General features: G+C 43.8%; 1 protein-coding gene across 1 annotated transcript in view; it reads right to left on the minus strand.

The window, feature by feature from the left end:
• Positions 1 to 3644: 3644 nt before the first annotated feature.
• LOC118780638 (teashirt homolog 2) overlaps positions 3645 to 20292 on the minus strand; it is a 58263-nt gene continuing 41615 nt past the window's right edge. The window contains exon 2 of the mRNA XM_036533250.1: positions 3645 to 7438. Coding sequence (XP_036389143.1) covers positions 4368 to 7438 — 3071 coding nt within the window. The 3' untranslated portion in view covers positions 3645 to 4367. The remainder of the gene's footprint in view (positions 7439 to 20292) is intronic.

The following is a 20292-nucleotide window of genomic DNA, read 5'->3' on the forward strand; positions in this document are numbered from 1 at the left end:
TCAGCTGTCACAGGAAACTGAAGGTGGAATGGGTATAAACTCTTTTTGGGTTGGGCCGAGTGAGGGATTGTCTGCAAATTATTTTCCTGACTTTTAACTTAAAATGTCTTAAAAGGCATTCTGGAAAAAAAACCCCACAGAGCAGCACTTTTTTGACAAGGCAATTCTCTGCCTTGGAGTCTATTTATCATTAAACACACAAATGAGGGGAATACACCCTTCCTTTTGTCATTGCTCTCTGGTGTTTCTTAAAGGGCTCGCCAGCCTCGATTTCGAACAGTTGATACTCTACCACATAATGGCTCGCCAGATAAATCAAGGTTCCATCGCTAAAGCAAGGCCTAAATAATTTACGGCTTTAATCTGCTCACTGAGGTGTGTGGTCTATGACAGTAATTATAAATGCAAGGAGAAATTATAGCTGAATACGTTAACTGCATTAGGAGTCATCTGATGAACAATCGTGATTGCCTGCTCATTTCAAACAATAGAGGGCAAGTTGGTGTCAGAATATTCAAATCACCATGGTGCCCGTGTTCTTTTTCCCATTTACCATCAAATGTCAGTTGCCCGTTATAAAACAGAGATATGATGGGTAGTGGTAATTGAGGAGTTGGTTGCTTAAAAAAAAGATGAAATAGCATTAAATGTTTATGAATTTAGAAGGCAATTATTTTTTAATAGCTTTGAAATCAGAGAGAAGAGAAAGAAATATGTTTAATCATTATGATTCTGCAATAGCGCAACATATCAAGTGAAGCCAATTTAATCACAAAAAGAAGATGCAATCGGGGTTACACCGCTAATATTGGAAAATGCACAAGGGTTTGTACACAGACAGACACAGATCCTTGCAAAAACAAGTATTTGGGCTCCAGTTTCCATTAACATATCAAAAATGCTGCTGGATAATGATGTGCCTTCAGAGCACTTGGAGTTTAAAAATGTCTAAAATGAGAAAGAGCAAATCTGCTCCACAGCCATTACAGCAGTAGTTTCTCTCAAAATTAGCATTTTTCCCTTCCAACTGGTGCTAATGGAAACTATCATACATCCACTTTAGGGTTTTTGCAGAGAACAAAGTCTTTCCCATTCACACTGTACAGCATTTCACAGAAAGCCCAAGTGATGTCAACATCCATGTTAAATATTTCAGCATCTGTTCTCCTCCCTGTTTTATTTTGGTACGGAGCACTCACAGATATTTTTGAAAAAAAAAAAACAAAAAGAAAAAAGAAAAAGACAGAGGGAGGTACGAAGGGCAATATTTGCAGCAGCTGGTCAGAAGCAGAATCATTTGGATGTTCACAAGTTTGTTAACTGCATGAAAATAAGAAGGCAGGTCAAACTCTTTGATCAAGTCAAGAATGTATTTCTGGAACTGTCGCACCATTCAATCAACAGACACGTTTCCAGGAGTCCAAAGGATAATCAGCTTTCACAGTCTCCAAAGGCATTTTTTGTGAAATGTATTTTTTATTCCTTTACTTATTTATGTAGAAGGACTTTGGCTGAAACAAATGGAAACTTTCCCGTTATAGATTAGGGTAAAAACTGAACAGTGTCCTATTTGGGAAAGGAGATGAAATTCACAGTATCATTCTCCCAACACAACTTTATAATGACACGAATGATGCAACAAAAAAATTGACAGTTGCATTTAGCTTGACTTTTTTGACACTCTTCCATTTTGCCAGTTACTTAAATTTGGGGGTAACTTGGAATTGAGCAATACTGCATTTTTGAGGGAAAAAAAAATGCCTGGAGTGGTTTTATTTCTCATGCTGCCTGTTCCGTCTTTCCAAAGGTGACATTTCTGACATAATATTAAACCCTTTGCTTCTAGGCTGAAATTCTACACTTTTGTAAGATGATTGACACCTCATTACATACCATAACACACTTATAAAATATCAACTATGCAAGGCAATCATTTTTTAGTAGCTCAGTCTGACGTCTGAATTGCGCTTTTTGTTCAAGCATTGTTTGTCTTCTTGAGTCTGATGGCAGCATTGGAGTAATACACATGCATTAAATATTTAAAGAAAAGACGTATATAACAAGAGTAGTGATAACTAAAGGAGCGTGCTGCTGAACTGACCCTGCATGGAAATAAGATAAAATATGATTTACATTAAATTCAGGGAAATTATCATGGTTATTATTACATGAACTTAAAAAAGGTTGTTCAGAGGACTGAACAACGCTGCTTGAAAGAACACCATTGACCCCCCCCCCCCCCCCCCAAGAAATGTTATCGTTTAACCAACTACGTTCTGGTAGCTCAGCGTTCGTGTAGCATAGCAGTTTGGGATACTTATACCAGTAGGTCGCATATTCAAATTCTGGGTATTACCATGATGTTGTTCTGGCAGTAAACATCCAACTGTATATATGGACAATATGCAAAATTTACCCAGGGCATGTAAGCTATTCTGAATAAAGCTGTCAGCTATGCAAATAATAAAGCAGAATGCATATAATTCATTCACAACATCTGGCTAATTTTTAGAAATACTGCCATATATTAATCTAATTTCAGCAGCACATTTCCAAGGTCAAATAAATATTCACCTTCCATTTCCAAAAGGTCTTTTTGTTCATTATATTTTATAAATCAATCCAAATGCACCTCTGTAATATGTATTACGAACAGTATGTATCACAGTGGTATTTTAATATAGCACTTATAAGCAGAAAAATACAGTGAATTAATGTCATTTATGAAGCATGACCTACAGCAAATAACAGACCTATGACATCAATATGTTGTTTATAATTGCCAAATGATTTGGGATAGAAAGGTGGATTGATTTACAGTTACTGATTGCTATAGAGTCATGACAGCTGATATTTGATTACTCTCTAGGACATACATTAACGTGCAAAAAGTGACTCAAGCCAAGACAGTGGTTTAACATGAAAACAGATGACATGTGAGGAGTCATGAAATGTTGAACAGTTGTTATCAAAAAAAAAAACCCCAAACATAAACATACACACACACACACACACACACACACACACACTAGTCAAGTGGTCATAATACAGGGAAGCCATTCCCAATGATGATAGTCACAAAATGGGAACAATCTTGTTTCATGGCTTTAGCTGCATGCAGAGAATCAAGTCCAAGCGATCCGTCCTTTATGTGTTTAGTTATGTATTTTCTGCTGAAGGAGGGGTACCTTCAAGGCTACCTGTCAAAATAGTCTAATCATAACATTCCATACGCGCACTTTTTTTGCTTTTGTGTACTGACTTTATAGCTCCTGGAGATCATCAGTACCATGTTGGGGAACATTATTGATTCGACTGCCACACTTTGTTTATACTTGTTTAAATATTGTTTTACTTCATCAAACAGATCTTGCTCGCCCTGATTTATCAGGTGCTCTCAGCTACGTTTTCAGTTAACTGACTTCAGCGGTGACTGTAAACATTACTTACATTATTAGTCACATAAAGACACAAAATGCAATACAGTTCCACTTTGCCAAGATAGAAAATGGGTATATTGATCTTGTGTTAATGACCCATGGCATACACACAAGTTGACATAAGCGGCACGCTTAAAACTTAAAGTGAAAAAGAGTCTGTTAGAAAATGTTAACACTTTATTTGTATTGGTACAAAAGGTGCAGGTCTCAGTTGGTTCACCATCTTCTTTTTTTGTTGTAACATGAAACACTATTTTTGTTCTGCTATATTTACACTGATGAGAGACGCCCTTGTTTCCAGCCTGTCTAAAATTGTTAGGTCAGGTACAGAATCTGAGTCTAAACTGGTGATTAAACATTTATTAAAGTGCTTTTTTCTGTTCTATCATTGCAACACAAACATTTTACAGAGCAATATACTGTACATCTCAATAAATGTGTTCACAGGTGTCTCACTACCTGTTGGAGCATCTGCATATTTATGCAGGTGTCTCATCATTGGAATTGTAAATTACAATTAACGCATTAATCAATTTGCCATAAAAGTAATACAATTAAAACCTGGCATATCATACAAATAAATAGTAGTCATAGCCAATGCTATTGCATGCAAACATCAGCAATTATGTTTCAAGCCGTAATACATTTCATTACTGGTGATGCATTTGAACAGGGTGCAAAAAAGATCAGCTGATGAGTCCTTGAGCCATCTACGTTATTTTTTTTCCTCAATAATAGTCCATTTTAAGTCCAGCTTTGTGGGTCCATATTGGTCTTAATGAAAGTATTTACTGTATGTTATGCTACTTGAAACATGGTGAGAAAATATATCCCGTGTTTGGAAAAAAAAGCAAAGCAATTACAGTAAAGAAATGACAAAATCAAACAGGTAGTAAAATTTAGATCTTTCTGACGTACTGGCTGACGCTATTCGTTGTCCATTTCAACATATTGTGAATGGTTCTCGGGTGATTTGCTGTGAGTTTTGCTCAAGTGAAGCTTGACAGCGTGGTTGCTGGCGAATGTCCGACTGCAAAGTTTACATTTGAATTTAGAGTCAGGGTCTTCGTCTGTGGCCGGTGTCTCTGTCGCCCTGACGCCCAGAGCCTTGGACAGCTCCGGCTCTACTTTTGTCTGATGCTCTATGGGCAGTTTGCTCATGTCTTTTATCTGAAATCCCAGGTGGGACTCCAGGTGGGTTATGAAAGCAGACGGTGTCCTGAACTGAGAGGCGCAGTCGTTGCAGTAGAAGACCGGATTGCCCGTGTCCATGTTCTTCAGGAATTTGGTCCCGCCCGTTTTCCTCAGCTGATATTTGACGTTAGCCAGCCAGTGGCTAATGGTGGTCATGGACAACCCGGTGAACTTGGAGATGTGCATCCGCTCCTGAGGGCCGAGGTCTGACAGCAGGTACTTGCCCTCGGAGGTCTGAAAGAGGCTGGAGGCAAACTGGGCTTGCAGGATGAGCAGGTGCTGCGGGTTCCAGTTGGACTGCCTGCCCTTCCGCTTGTGCACCGAGTACATCTCGGCGGACACGTCCTCGAAGCGCCGCACGTCCGTTTCAAGTTTCATGGTAGGCATCCGTGAAGGCATTGAAGGTTTGGGCGTGGTGGCTTTTGGAAGAACCTTGACCATATCTGCGATGTCGGAGAGAGCGTGTTTCTGCGGCACTGGAGTGGAGGACTGCAGGAGAGAGCTCACCTTGTGGTTTTTATACTTTGTCAAGTCGATCGGCTGGTCGTTGCTCTCGAACAGAAAGGAGCTTTTCACCCTCCCCGCTCCTGGGGGGACAAGCGCCAGGGCAGGCTTCTCCAGCCCTCTGTTTGGCTTGGAGAATAAGGACTGGGTGCGAGCAGTGAGCGTGGCTTCCGCTCTCGAATTGGAGGGCTTGTTGGCTTTCCCCAAATGATTGTTCAGAACAGACTGCAGTGCACTTAGCGGATTTATGCCCAGGATCTCAGGAGAGTCATTGACAAGTGCTGAAGCATGGCTGCATCCGTTGCTGGCAGGAGGGCTTGGTGACGCCTTGTCTCTGTCGGAGAAATCCGGGCTCAGCTTCCCTTTGATCGCGTCGCTCCCTTCTTTCACGAAGTCCGTGTCGGGCTTGGAGGAGGAAGAGGAGTCGTCCTGACCGTCGCTGTCATCGTTTTCTGCCCGATCAAACTTGGCGCTCTGACTGTCCTTGCCGTCGCACGTGCTGCCCCTTTCCTTTTTGATGTCGGCGCTGTGACGCTGGCCCTGGAAGCACTCGGCCCCTGCGGCAGCCTGATAAAACTTCCCTTTCGGCGCAATGGCCCTCAGCTTGTTGTTGAAGGTCTGCTTCAGCGGGATGGGCGGCGACGCAGACAGAGGGGCGGTCTTGATAACGCCGGAGAGCTGGTAGGCTGCATGGATGCTGGGATAGGCACTCCAGCTGGGTGTCCCCGTCTGGGCTTTGTTGATGGCAGAGGCCACCGTGTTGGCTAAAGACTTCAGGATGTCCCCTCCTCCACCAGAGACCTGCTCAAGGTCCTCTTCACGCAGATATGGGTACTTGAAAGATCCATCCCCTGGCTTTTGATCCTCACCCCGCTTTTCGTCCTGTTTGTCGTCTTTGACTTCCTCTTCCTCGGCTTTGCTGCCTGTGGTTTTTTCGGTGGTCTCTTCCTTCTGGGCATCCTTCTCGGCATCCCCAGTAGCTGCACTCTTCACCGAGACCTTTTCGCCATCCCCCTCACTCTGGGTTTCACTCGCTGGGGGCTCAGCTAAGGCCTGCATCTTCTCCAGCGCCAGAGGGTCCAGGGCCAGCTGTTTCCCCTTTTTGGATGCAGAGCTGGTGACTTTGATGAAGTGTCCTGTGACCATCATGTGAGTGGTGAGCTGCTGGAGGGTGTCGTGTGAGCTTCCACACTCCATGCACTTCAGAATCTGAGACTTGCACGTTTCAAACTGCCACGTATAGCTGGCCCCATTCTGATACCCGTAGCGGTTGCTGTGCGACCCATGAAGGCTGGAAACCCTCTGCGCGTCGATGTAGCCAGACAACCCCGTGGTCGAGTCAGGAGAACACGGCCTGGTGACCTCGTATGCCCGTTTCTTTGCTGGCGGAACTAACTTGGGCGCGATTACGGGAATGGGTTCTTTCAAAGGCACTTTTTGGTAATGCTTAGTTTTTATCATGTGGACGCTTAAGTCCTGGAGGGAGTCGAAAGAATGGCCACAGAACATGCACTTGAGGACCTTCTGGGCGTCCTCTTTCCCCTCCATGTCCTGCAGGTTCCGCTTCCGCATTTTGGACGAGGACGCGGAGGCGCTGCCTTGCCTGCTGTGGTTGTCGTCTTGGTAGTGCCCGCTCTTGTTCATGTGCACGGTGAGCTCCACCAGGGTGTCGTAGGCCGCGCTGCAGTCCTTGCAGCGGAAGCGGCTGGCCCCCGTGAACACGGCGCCGCACGCCTTGCTGCTCTGCCTGTACAGGTGGACGGAGCTGAACAGGTTGGGCTTGGAGACGGGCTTCGGGGAGAGGGTCTGCTGTAGAGTTTTGGACAGGGCGTCCTGGTGCCAGTCAAACTCGCTCTTGGCGCTTCCATTGGTGCTGTCGCAGCTGCCCTTGCTGGCGTTGCTGCCCGCCTTCAGGTCGAGCCCGATCCCCGACCAATAGGAATCGGACAGGAAGTTGGCGTAAGCGGCCCTCATCTTCTCCAGGCTGCTGTTCATCTCGTCCTTCAGCTTGGAGGTGCGGCTCTCCTCATCCTTGTGGCTCTCGGGCGGCGAGGTGCTCTTGAAGTCTGAGAGCCGGTCGCTGGCGTCGCTGAGGCGGGACTCGAGCTCGGCCTCCTGGTTGGAGAGGACGCTGATGGGGGAGTTCTGGTAGCTGTAGCTGCTCTTGTTGTCGGCCTCCTTGTCCTCCTGCACCTTGGGGCTGGTCTTTTCGGAGCACTCCTCCTCGGTCAGGGTGTCGTTCTCTCCTTCATCCTCCGCAATGGAGTCCCGGAGGCTGACGTCATCATCGGGCATATACACTGCAAGAGAGAGAACAATGTCATTTCGAGAGGGGGTACTCATTACTACTGCACAAGAAAAGGAAAGGGCTTTCACTTCCTGCTCCCAAGTCACAAAAACACATGGGTTTCTACAACAGCAATCAGTGCGCCTGAAGAGTGGGCCTGCACCATGATTCATGTAGCCTTGATGGATTGTTTGGGAAAAATAATTGAAATTATACGGCCAAAGAAATAGTGCAGTGAATTCTAATTAAACTTGATGCAAGTATCTGATAAATGCACTTCATCGAAAATGACTTCTGACGTTGAACCGTGACAGGAATCCTAACGCTGGACTCCCTTTTGATCAGCAATCGCCGTCTTTTTTTTTTTCCCCCAAAATATTTACTGCTGTGTATGGCTCGGTGTTTTTATCCCGCTCGAGTGAAATCATTTAGGCCATGTAAGGCCAAACATCTCTGATGTTAGCCACTGCTGTGAACTGAATAGGCGGATCTGCATAGCGGCCCTCTCTGCAAACAGCGGGCTGTCGTGCAGGGCCCTGTAATTCACAGTGGGCCATTGACTGAGTGCTGTGTCAAAGGTCCCCCCCCCCTCATGTAGAGATGTTTACAACAACCGTGGGCCACTGAGTGACAAAGGGAATTGATTTCTCTCAGGGTTTGCTAAGTGTTATTGCAAATGACCTATTCCAAAGTGATTATGAGGGTCTGCATCAGCAACAAAAATGCAATGGCTCTCTTTCAGATAGTGTCTTGCCATGCTGAGATTCTAATATATTAAATTGGAGCAGCTGCATTCAGTAGCTCCACATGCAGACTTGGGGCAGAGGAAAATGTTCTCAAAGGGCATTATTAATCAATTACTAATACATATTGTTAATATGTGTCTCTACCTGCAGCTGGACCTTTGCAGGTAAACTGGGTTTGTCTAGCAAAGTTTCAAATGGATGAAATCCAAGAATTGGATTCACATTGACCTCTCCATGAAAATATTTTTACCATTAAAATATCAGTTGTTTGCATTTAAGAATCAAATCGTGCTAATACCACTATGATGATGGTAACAACATTGAGAGGAACTGGAGAAAGGTTTTATTGTATGTACACCAATCTCACCAAGTCAGCCTATTAGCTGTGCATCATGTCATGGTAAAAATGAAGGTCTAGAAAGCTCTGGAGGAATGCATATTTTCATTCACTACCATGACAGCTGTGTGTGTATGCGTTTGTGTGTGTATGTGCATGTGAGTGCGTCTTGCACTAGTCAGTCCTGATGTTAGAATGAACATCATTCCCGTGGAATGCTTAAACGTGGTACAAATTATTTCTTCCCATTTTTATAGTAAGACGCTGCCGCTGTTTATTGTCCTGACAATGCTGGTAAACGCTGGGAAAAATCATTTCAAAGCTGGTGAAGAAACAAGCTCATTACCTCCAATTTCAGGACATTACACAAGTAATCCCTCATATCGCTATACTATTCTTGACAACTCATAAACAGTAATTATCTTTTTCATTATTCACCTGTTCGCTCTCGCAATGCATGGGACACAAATGTTATTGCATCAATTAACTGGTAATTAAAAAACAGTATTTCTAATTGGCATCCTCTCTGGCAACTTCCACATTTTTTTCTTTCTTCTGAAATGATGCATTACACATATATGTGTCGTGAACGCCCACGGCAGTGTTCAAAATATCAATAGTTGCTCCCGAGATCAAAATGTGTCGTGGCTTTCAGTCCTGTGATCTTTTCGAGCCCTTTCATGGAAGTGACTTGGGGTGTCCATAGCCACAAATAACATGCTATGTTACAATATATATATGTATCTTAAGAGATCATCAAGGCATAACAATTCCTTCAGATCCTTGCATATGGTATTATCTGGGATGGTGATTTTACCTCATTGCTTTACAGTTGTCACAAAAACGAATATATTATGTATATATATGTTATAATAGTTCATGTTTATATGTCTATATATGGAAGATTGTCATGTCGTATGTTTGCGGCAACTTTTCGCCAAGCATTTTTAGCAGTAATAGGAAGGGAAGCTTTTATTTAAAAATACATAGAACATAAGAGCCTGGTCCAGGCACTTTATGCATTTCATGTGGTTAATATTTCTTCTCCAGATACAGGCACTTTGTGAAGAGAATATTGAATGGGCGCGCAAAGAGTGCTACATTGTGCAGCCGCGGAATGCCTCCAGCGTTCAGATCCTGAAAATAAGACTTTTTTTATCAATATTTCACAAGCGCTTCAGGAGGAACCCTGGAGGTGAGCCCCTGCCAGCTAATGGAAGGAGATGGAGATGGGATTCACCATTTCAAAACAAACATGGAGAATGGGGCCCGCGGAACGCGCCGCAGTGCACAGAGGAGATTCTGAGAGTGCTGTGACCTTGTTCTGACGAGGGAGGTTTGCAGAATGCCTACCCTAGATAGGCGATGCTTTCTTAAACAATCTCTTCCATACTGTCAGGAGTCATTGGTACTGGTATGGTAGGAGCACTGGGCCAGGAATTACAGAGAGCTTCTACTGAAATCTAGTTTACTGCCAAAGACTGACTTCCAGTTTAGGTTACATTAGGTTCCAGCATCGGTAATTGTTTTCAGAGGGATGTCAAACTGAGAGGCATGGGGTTTAAAAGAAGTTTAAAAGATGCTAGCTTTAGCTGGGCGCGCTTATTGACTTACTGAACTGACTGTTTTGAATTTAAGCTTTCAATGATCAAATGAGTGCAGCAAATGACATCTGCCCCCAAAAGTCTCAAGGCCTTCATTACAATGACAAACAACAAAGTATAAAGCAAAGCACTACGAGAATGGTTTTCTAATGTTTTCAGCCGAACCTAAAAATCTCCTCTAAAGTCTACTCCCGCTGACAAACAGAAGGATAACTACCCCCTACAGAGGAGCAGATCTTCACGCGCCCGTACCTGCTTGTGTATGTCCGTTCATACAATGCGCCACATTTCCATTTTTACGATAATTGCTGACTTCAGCCTTTATGGTAACAAGGTGTTATATTGGATCTTATTAATGTAACTTTACCTCATCAAAATCTGCAACGGCGCACACTCCCTGATTAATTAATTAAGAACCGGTGTTCATAAATATTTTACAGACTGCCTCTTAGAGAATCTCCTGCAAAGCGACACAAAGACATGCATGCGCTTTCTATCACAATTTGTGTGACAATGCACACAACAGTTTTGCCCTTGACAGCACTTAACTGCTGTTCCTCAATACCGAACTGTAATAATTCATTCAGGTAAAGGAGGGCAAAATCGATCATTTTATCTCTTAAAAACAGAGTGTTCTTGGCATCTTAGGCAGGCATTCAGTCTAAGTGCTGTGGCACTCTGAGTAACACATAACATTTTTTCATTCTTACACAGTATTTTCCTTTAATTTCAGTGACTGCCAAACTGGTGTGGTGTAGCTGTTGAAGGAAAGTAACACTGGCTTAAATTTGCTACTTGCAAGAAAAAAAAGGAAAAAGTACCATTGGGGTTGGACTGAATCCTCCCCACAAAGATTTCTCCCTCAACATACAATGCTTGAGGCGGTCATGATTGATCTGGGTGAAGTTAGAAGAGTGATTACATAAACCTGAGGGTGTATCCTACTGGATATCTGGTTCTAGAAGGAGGAGATTTGAACTTTTAGGTGCACACAAGCAGATGTTTGGTAGTTTAGTTTTCAAGAGCAAAACTTTTTGTTTGCGTCTTGAGTCTAAAACTGGGCCTAGCTCTTGGATTAAATTCTCTTTGCTTTTCAAATTCCTTTCAGCTTTTAATATTGAAATGATTTAAAAAATATATTTGAAATACTGGTAAAAAATGCTTCGCTCTCCCTCTCTGCATCATTTGCTTGCCCTCTTGGGCCTGGTGCCCTGAATTAATCCAATCCAAGGCTCCAATTAACCTCTGGGCAAGAGATCATGTCAAATACCGACACGACCACTTACGCTTCTCAAACCATTTGTAATGGAGAACTTGTGTTTGCCAGCTTTGATGTGTGCCAAGCAGTATGAATCCTGAGACCAAGACTGCTCGCAAGAGCAGCATGGAGTGACTGCAGACGTCAGTCGAACCCGCAGTCACCCCTGCAAGCTGTACTGTTCGCAGTTCACCTCGGTGAAATGACTGCACAACAGAACACAATGACAGGTTGATTCAATGCAGGGGCACCACAGTCTGTGTACATCCGCAATCAAGTTAGCTATAACTCAGCTCGAGCGCAGAATTAAGTGACATGGATACAAAACGCCGCAAACAGAGGAGCAGGAATGTCACAAACACAAAGAGTAAAGGTGAAAGGCTGAGCTTTTACCTTGCTTGAAATGAATGATGCTGTTGTGGGCTCTTCTCAGATCAGCATCAGACCTTAGATACGTAAAGCATTTAGTGTATCATGAAAGCTTTTCAATTAAGTGTCTGACAAGACCCAGAAGCAGCATTTACTTTAGCCTGTCTTTCCCCATCAGGAGGGGCTAACTGCTAAGGCTCCTCTGCAAATAATGTTGCGTTCGCTCTTTCAGTCCCGTAAATTCAGCTTTCAGTCTAACTAGGCTTACAAATAAGAAGCTGGCACGCCAATGCTGAGCCATAGCATGTCATAAGCCCCTGTAAAGCCTCCAATCTGTGTCACTACAAATTTATATCTTCAGACAGAGATATGCAAAGGTCAGAAAACCTAGGGTGTCCATCATAAATCAGCAGAGTGAAGTGTTTATAACATTAATCCGTTAGAACAGACTCCTGGCATAGTGGGGGCCTGAAATTCTCCAAGCAGCAGCCAGGGTCTGAGCCAAGAGAGCGTGGCCAAATGAGAGCATTTAACATTAATGCATTGTTACCCATTACATCTTGACCTGTGTTTTTTTTTTTCCCTTTCCCTCTTGCCATTCTTTTCACACCGTCCTTTTAACACTTTTCTGCCTTGTTAAAACCACACAATGCACATTAATGATCGCCGTTTGGAACTTGCCCTTGCACACATACGGTTTGGAGCCGTGGCACAAGGACTGCTTTTAATTTCAATTCGACTTGAATGTATTCCTTAATGGCTGTCCATTAGATGAGGCGAAAGCTAAAAAAGACAGACATGTGCTGACTTTATTAAAGGCAAACACCTTTGATCCCCCCCACCCCCCCATACATACGCACACCACACACCATGCGCACACACACACACACACACAACTACTTCCTGAGGGAGCTGAGCTGAGCCTGGGTCACCCTGCGCGGAAGTGACTGCGTAATCGCCTGCGTCCGCCGGCCTGTCTGGCCGTTATGAAATCAGAATTGGCAGTTTCTGTACATCACAGAACCAATCGCGCAGCACTCTCCTGCTTGGCACTTCATTTGGCACGCCTTTGACCCGCGGAGGAGAGGAGCAGACGTGTTCGGCATAACGAGGAGACCGCCCTGTCACCTTCTTAGCAGGTGCCGTCGCTGTGTCCGCGGGAACGGAACAAAGTCGCGCCGATACGTCCAGACAAGCCGGGTCCCGCCAGGATCCCGCGTTACCGGCCTGTCACCCGTCGCCGGAGCCGAACCGCTGAATATGAAAAACACAGCTAATGTCTCCCGTGTCACCGCTAATGTGTGTGACAAGGCAGATGGATTTGCAGTTTTTTTTTTTTTTTTTTTTTTCACCCCTTCAACCCCCCAAAGACGAAGTACGCGCGCATCAGCGTTTTGTCTGAATGACATAAAACGGCAGCCTCGCTTTCGGGAGGGGTGAGAATTCATTAGAGGATTTCTGATGTTTGACGGGCCGGCACCGAACTGAGGGGGTCCTTTAAGACGCTCCACTCTTAATAATGCTAATCCTAAAATAATCCCAATAATCCTGTCAGCATTATTGCTGGTACACATTTCATTGTTGATACTGTATGTACAATAAACCATCCTGACAAGTGACAAAGTGAGCACCCAGCATGATTCCGATCCCTGGCACATTAAGATTCTGTTAATGAATGTCTCAGCATTTTAAAAAAGACTCCAGCTATAGAATTTTCAGGTAATTAAAGTCTTATTGCCACTGGGTGCAAATCATCCTCCAGGAAGACAGTTCTCAGATTGAGTTTCTGCAGGGTGTAAAAGTGTCAATTGACAGCCACCCTTGGGGACAGTGAGCTCATATTTAAAATAACGATTGCAACCGAGGTAAAATATGAAGATAGTTAAAAAAAAAAACACACTGAATATGTATGGTTTGGTTCCTGTTTATGCATTATGTTAGTAAGTTCAAGTGTGTGAACTTGAATACCTGATTTTAAGTGGCCTTTCCAAACCTAAAAAAAATACACAAAAAGAAAACAAGCAAATAACGTGATCAAACCTCAGACTGTTTTTAAAGTACGGACATTTGTTTTTTGTTTTTTTTGTCCCATCGTCATCAACCTCTTCCTGTTGATCTGACAAGTAAAACTGAGTAGCCTGGGGTTTAGCTACTGAACAGCTGCAATTGCTCGCGCGTCCGCGTATATCCGAGAGGTAACACTATCTTTGGTGGAGACCGGGTAATTCATAGGTACCGCTGACAGGTCTGCGGGCTCGTGCCACTCTCCCATCTCTCTCTCCTTGTCTCAAGCTACAGTTTTGCACTGCACAAATCGATAGCTCCTTTTTCTTCTCATTGATTGCCCAGCAGTGGGACTGGCCTAAGCAGGTCTGTTATGACATTTCTAGATTTCCTCCTGTCCTTGGAACAATCAATTACGCGCACGTGGCAATCAAAACCTCTTTGCAAAATGAACCTGCTCCGTGACATTTTCATCTGGCGGATTTATGCCGCGCTCACGGGGGGCTGGCGGTGGCCCACATAGCGGCCCCCGCCGCACGCGCCGCGTTAACAAAGCGGGTCAGGGGCGCAGCGTAATCTGGGGCTCCTTTAGCACGGCAGCTCGCGTCTCCCTCCCCAACTTGGCAGGTCCCCCCCGCCGTGTGTTTACCCCTACAGCTGCCGTTAACGGAGGGGTGCAGTTATCGGGTAGGCGGCACGGTTGGAGGTGTCGCTGCCGCAGAACTACCTTATTAATGTCAGAGCAGGTCTGGGAGCGTCTCGTCTGAGAGACGGGGCTCTGAAGGACAGTGATGTCACCAGCACTGCAACCTGCCGTGCTCCACGTTCTCTCTTTTCACTGACCTGATCATTATGGGACTCTTACTGCATTTCTCCAGCACACAACCATATCTACAAAAGATATCAGCATGAGGAAGTGTGTAGGCTTAGTGTTGCCAGCTGCTTAAGACACACCTAACATGAACTTTCTTGGGTTATTAACAAAAGGGATCAGGGAATAACTGCAAAGATATCTCCCCATTGTCCCTGGAGTTCTTCCTTTATTCCTTCCAGAAAATGCATTATGCTCTACGTTTAGTGCTGTGTGAACATTTACATTGTAAAATTGTGCAATAAGAAATAACCTGAATTGATTGATTGACCTATATGCCCTGAACGATGACCATGTGTCATATTCTGATAGGACAGAAGCAGCTTTTTAGGGAAGGCACAGAACTGGTGATGGCTTAGACCAACTGGGGTGACCCTCTTTCCCACAGCTGAGTATGTCTGGGGAAGACAACATGTCCCAGAACAGAACTGGATAGAGGGGTCTCTGCACTTTGAGGCTAAAGTTACTGATGACTTCCTCAGTGGAGCTGGACCCTTATCTTCCTCTGATGCCCATGCATATGCATTTTCAAAATATAAAAACAAGTCAGAAGTTAGACTTTCCTGGTTATTATTCCGTGTCTTTGATGTAGATGTGACTTGCAGATGATTAGATTTGGGTGAATGACAAGGCAGTTAGATGCACATCTCAACAATGATATAATGTCACTCATGTTTTCATCCAATCAACCTGGTGCCTCAATTCTGAAGCTTTATTTACTGGTATTAAGCGAATTTGACTCCTGCAAATACACTACAAATAATAGAAATAATGTATTAGAAGCAAATATGTGATTATAATAGTATAAATATTTCCACAATGTGGTATTAACTTTTCTTCTTTCTTCAGCTTGAAAAATGGCATGTTTTCAAACATGTCATTTAAGGTATTTGGGTAATAGGGTGTAGAACCAATCTGAAAAAAAAGATTATACAAGAATGCAAAGCATCCTCAAGTGACATGTTGGAAGAATGTGGAATGGGTCACTGGAAAAATAACTATGGTGTGATGTTATGGTATGATACGGTACGGTATGACTACGGTATGATGGTATGGTATGACGAAGATATGATACTTATACTATATGCTGCTGATGTTCAAACAGATGCCACGTGACTTGGCTTGTGTATGTGTGAATGAACGCCACATCTGGAAACAGACGGAAGGAAAAGGTTTCTCTCTCACCGTGACTCAGAGAGAGACGTCATCAACAACAACGACAACAACAAACATTTCTGGTCAGCAGGAAAAAGTTAAGTTTTCCATTCCTCTCCCCCATTATTACAAATGCATTTCCAATCATTAAGAAGTGAATCGTTTCAGGCAGAATTTGTTGAAGCCTTGCGTAGCACCAAACGTTCAGACATGCCTCGTCTACCTGTACTCCACTGTACCACAGTAAAGCCATGCTACTCAGGAGTCTGCACACCCAACAGAGATGTCAAATACAGATGTGAGCTATTAAGAAGATCAATCTGAGGCTCTGTCATACACCCAGAGGATCCGGCGCAGATATCACTGCATTAAACGCTTAATTAGCCCACTTTAAATACCGTTTGCCAATAAAGCGCCTGAGGCATCTGAAGGCTTTGTAAACACGTTCCATCGTAGTTCCTTGTCAAGATAAGGAGAGAAATACTCCTGAAGTCTGCCGAAGCTGTCGGAGGCTAAAAATAAAGCCGTAATCGTCCAATTAACGCGGCGATTGTCACGGACTAACCCTTGCTCTGCATTTGGAGGAGATATCGGGAGTTTTTTGTTCTCTAGCATTTTGTTTCATGTCTTTAATTGGCTTATTGTACTTCAAAAAAGGGGAAAAAAAAACCATCACGTGCCATTTTGAGAGGTTCAATTGCATTATTTCCTGCGACTGTTTCGCAGCCTCTAACGGTTCCCTGGGTTACGTCACCCTTTCGATCAGAATCACGAAAGAAACGTTCATCTGTAAAACAGAGATTCAGCTGGTGTGCGCAGTCAGTTAATGGCTGCCAGGTGGCAAGGTGTTAATAAAATCTACAATCTGCAGAGAACATGATGGTGGCAGCAGTGGCAAGACTTGCCTCACATTTCCGGATATAAAATCGTGCAACTAAGAGATTGCTATCCATTTTTGTATGCATGAAGGGGATGTTACCTAATGCACATTACTTAGTTCACTAACCAGGAGCAAGTCATGCAGATAAATGCCTTCCCTTCGTACGCCCACACGTTAAAAATTTAATAGTTTAATACAATCAAAGACCCTCACAACGCAAAGACACAGGCTGGGCTGATAAGACCCGCTTTAGGTTTTCCTCAGATCCCCTTCACGGAAAAAAAAAAAAGATAAAATAATAACAATATTTAAAATACATTTTTCTCAAATGCATTAATATAAAAATGTGTCAATAATAATTAAGTCACTATTCATGAACTGGATTGTGGATATAAACATTTTATGGTCAATATCTAAGTTGTAATCCTGTAATGTATTCACTTGTAAACGATTTAGCCATTAAAGGGGGAAAAAACAATATTATGTAGTTAATTAATGGGAAAATGCATCTGTAAGTATCTGTCCAAGACTGGACTGTTGCACTTCATAACCTAACACACACACAACAACTAATCTCAAACCTTCCACAGTCCTTCAGTGAACACTGAGGAATACTGGGGCAAATGTTACTCAAGCATTTAGGAACAGACTTTAAAAAAAGAAGAAAAAAGACAAATAAAAAGGAAAACGTGGTCGTTTTTGAAAGGCCGCGCTGAATCGTCCAGATTGTCATTCTGTTGATGCAAATCTTTGTTCATGTACCGTCCCTGTGTGCTGGCTGGCCAACGCCAGTGGTCCCCGCTGTGATGTCACAGAGCACCGCTGCTCTTTTGATGGCTGCTGGAAGCTTCTGCTCCGAGACGCATCACTCAGCCCTGCACCTAATAGGAAGTGAGGGGCTGGCGAGGCTGGCGATTGCGCCCGAGTCATCGCTTTGAACACGCCGTCGCTACCGCCGCCTCGGCTCCACGCGCTTTCTCTGCGCCTCGAGTTTCGTGGGGGGGTTTCCTCGGGGAGGAAGGGGGGGGGGGGGACCACCCCGGAACACTTTAACGATATTCTCTTACCGCTGGTGCCAAAACAAGCACCATACAAGCAGAGCCGCGTGTAGGATTACCTACATTGCTGAGCCTTGCCTCCCCGCCCGAGTTTGCCACACGTCCGCGGGAGCCGCGACGCGTGACGGTGTGCATCTACCCGTCAAAACGTGCGTGGGGACGGTGCTCCCGGTGCCTACCCTCCAACAGCAGGTGATTAAGATGGACCGATCCGTTTGTGTTCTTCCCTCGTTTTCTTTGTAGTTTTATACTTTTCACCCAATTAATTTATTTCAGCTGGAAGAAGTGAGGAGAATCAAAGCCTTCCTTATTCCCCTTAGCGCTGCTGTGGGAAATAAGCTGAGTCAGCACCCTGCTTCAAAAAAAAAAAAAAACAGAGGAGTTTGACGATTAGATCTTTCCATTTCAGCATGATGAGGGAGAAGTGGGCAAAGTAATCTGCGAATTATACGAGACATCTCCAATTTTACTGCCATGTCCTGCTTCCACAACCGTTCTATTTACAACCCACACTATGATATTAAACAAATAACCTATCAGGACTGCCCTAAATAGATCTAGATTCCTGCGTCTCTCGCTCCCCCTTCCCTGAAGGTGTTTTTTCCCCCCTTAATTGTTGCTTTATCGACAAACAACCCGCTTGGCTTTTCTCTCCTTCCTCTCGTGCAGCATGCAAGGTGCACTCTGTGCTTGATCATAGTTCCCTCAGTCTTGCTTTGGCCCTTTACCAGGATCGCACGTCAGAGCAACTCCCTAAAAGGAATGCACATTTTTGGATGCTTTGCTTGACATTTACTTTTTTTTTTTTTTACTTCATTTACTTGACGACTTACTTGTCGATTTTCTTTACAAAAAATTCCCTTATTTTTGCTAAAATACCTCTGTAGCTTAGGTTCACACACAGACTCATTTTAAGCAGAAAATAAGTGTTGCTAGGTGTATTCATATCTCATAAGAACTCCACTGTTCACATTTTGTTTAACCTGCCCTTTGTCTACCCTGAGCACTACAAGGCCAAAAAATACATATAAAGCACCACGTTCTACATTTTGCCCCCTTTGCTGTTTCTGTGCATTACTTAGGTGTGTCTGCCTCAGCTATCTGATCTATTCCAAGCCCTATTTGAAATCTGGCCCTAAACGAATCTTCTGTTGTCAGCTTAAGTGTCCCGTCCGCATAATTCCCCCTAAAGGCGGATGAAGAGCCTTTCTGTTCAGCCTCAGCGGTGTACAATTGGACAGTGTCTTGATTGTTCCTCTGCTCAGGGAAAAATCAAGGGGAAATCCAGGCAAACATGGCACCCCCCCCCTCCCCCCAACTCCACAGTCCATATGACTTACACTAAATATCTAGCCCTGACAGATATGAACCTACTTTGTCAAGAATATTTACCAGAAAAAAAAAAGGAGGCAAACACCTGCACTGTACATGCCCGTTCTGGCTGCCATTTTCCATGTCTGCCGCGCCCAGCCCCGTGCCAGTTCTGTCACTTGCCTTTTTCATTTTTTTTTTCCGAGCTTGTGACACGGCTCTCCAGAGCTACATGATGAGGTCTGATCGCTACTTTCTGCAGAATAGCAGTTTACCCCTCATTCAACCTTATCAGAGGAGAGCCCATCATCATCTTACTACACGCCACTCACGCTGCATTACACATTGGAGCTGACCAGTCAAGCAAACCAGGCATACTAATAAAAGACCATCTTGCCTCAGTTCAAATTTCCCTGATTGAATGTCAGTCAAGAATATTAGCATGGCGGGGGGAAATGGGGCCATCCTTAAAAGGACCACTGCCTGCACAGATCAGGCTTTTGTTCGTACTTTTTACAAGGCGGTGCAAGGGCAGGCAGTTTGCTCCTACACCACCTTTACAGTGACTTTACAGTGGTTTTCAAGGCACACTGGAGTAATTTCATGTACAGTTTGTTGGGAAGGGGGGGGGGGCGTATTCAATCTAACAGCAATAGCCCTTTGACTTTAACTTTGCAAAGCCAGTCTGAGCAAGGTTTACGTTAATCTTATTTCATTTTTATATATCAGAGTTATTGGAAAAATACCATGTAAGTAATCCATGGTAAAAAAAAAATGTTAGTGAAAGCATCTAGCAAGAAATTTTCCAGAGAGATCTGTTTTAAAACTGGTGACAAGCAGTCAATCTCTACATATTTCTTTTTTTTATCAAGGTTTCAAGCAAAGTTTTGCTACAAAAGGTAGAAAAAAGCAGAAGAAACAAAAAACTATGAAGACACCTAAAGATGATATCTTCAAAATGTGAGAATCAAATTACAGTATGAATTCTGCACTACACAACACGCTGTGCTGTGGCCTTTTGTCTTACAGCTTAAAACAGGCACACATATCTGCAAGTAAATGTTGCAACCATGGTTTAGCATGACAGTAAAAAGTCAAGTATATATGAGTGGGAGTGTAAGACTAACACAAGGGGTTGTGTTAACATGCATGGCAGAATATAGCTTTTGACAAGAGATAGTTTTGACAGGAAAAACGCTGTGTGTGGCAGTGCACACGCCAACATATTTTCACTTCAAAAGGTGGCAGCCCTCCCAGCTGCGCTGACCATAATG

Source organism: Megalops cyprinoides, chromosome 7 (assembly GCF_013368585.1).
Source record: "Megalops cyprinoides isolate fMegCyp1 chromosome 7, fMegCyp1.pri, whole genome shotgun sequence".
Classification (NCBI taxonomy): Eukaryota; Metazoa; Chordata; class Actinopteri; order Elopiformes; family Megalopidae; genus Megalops; species Megalops cyprinoides.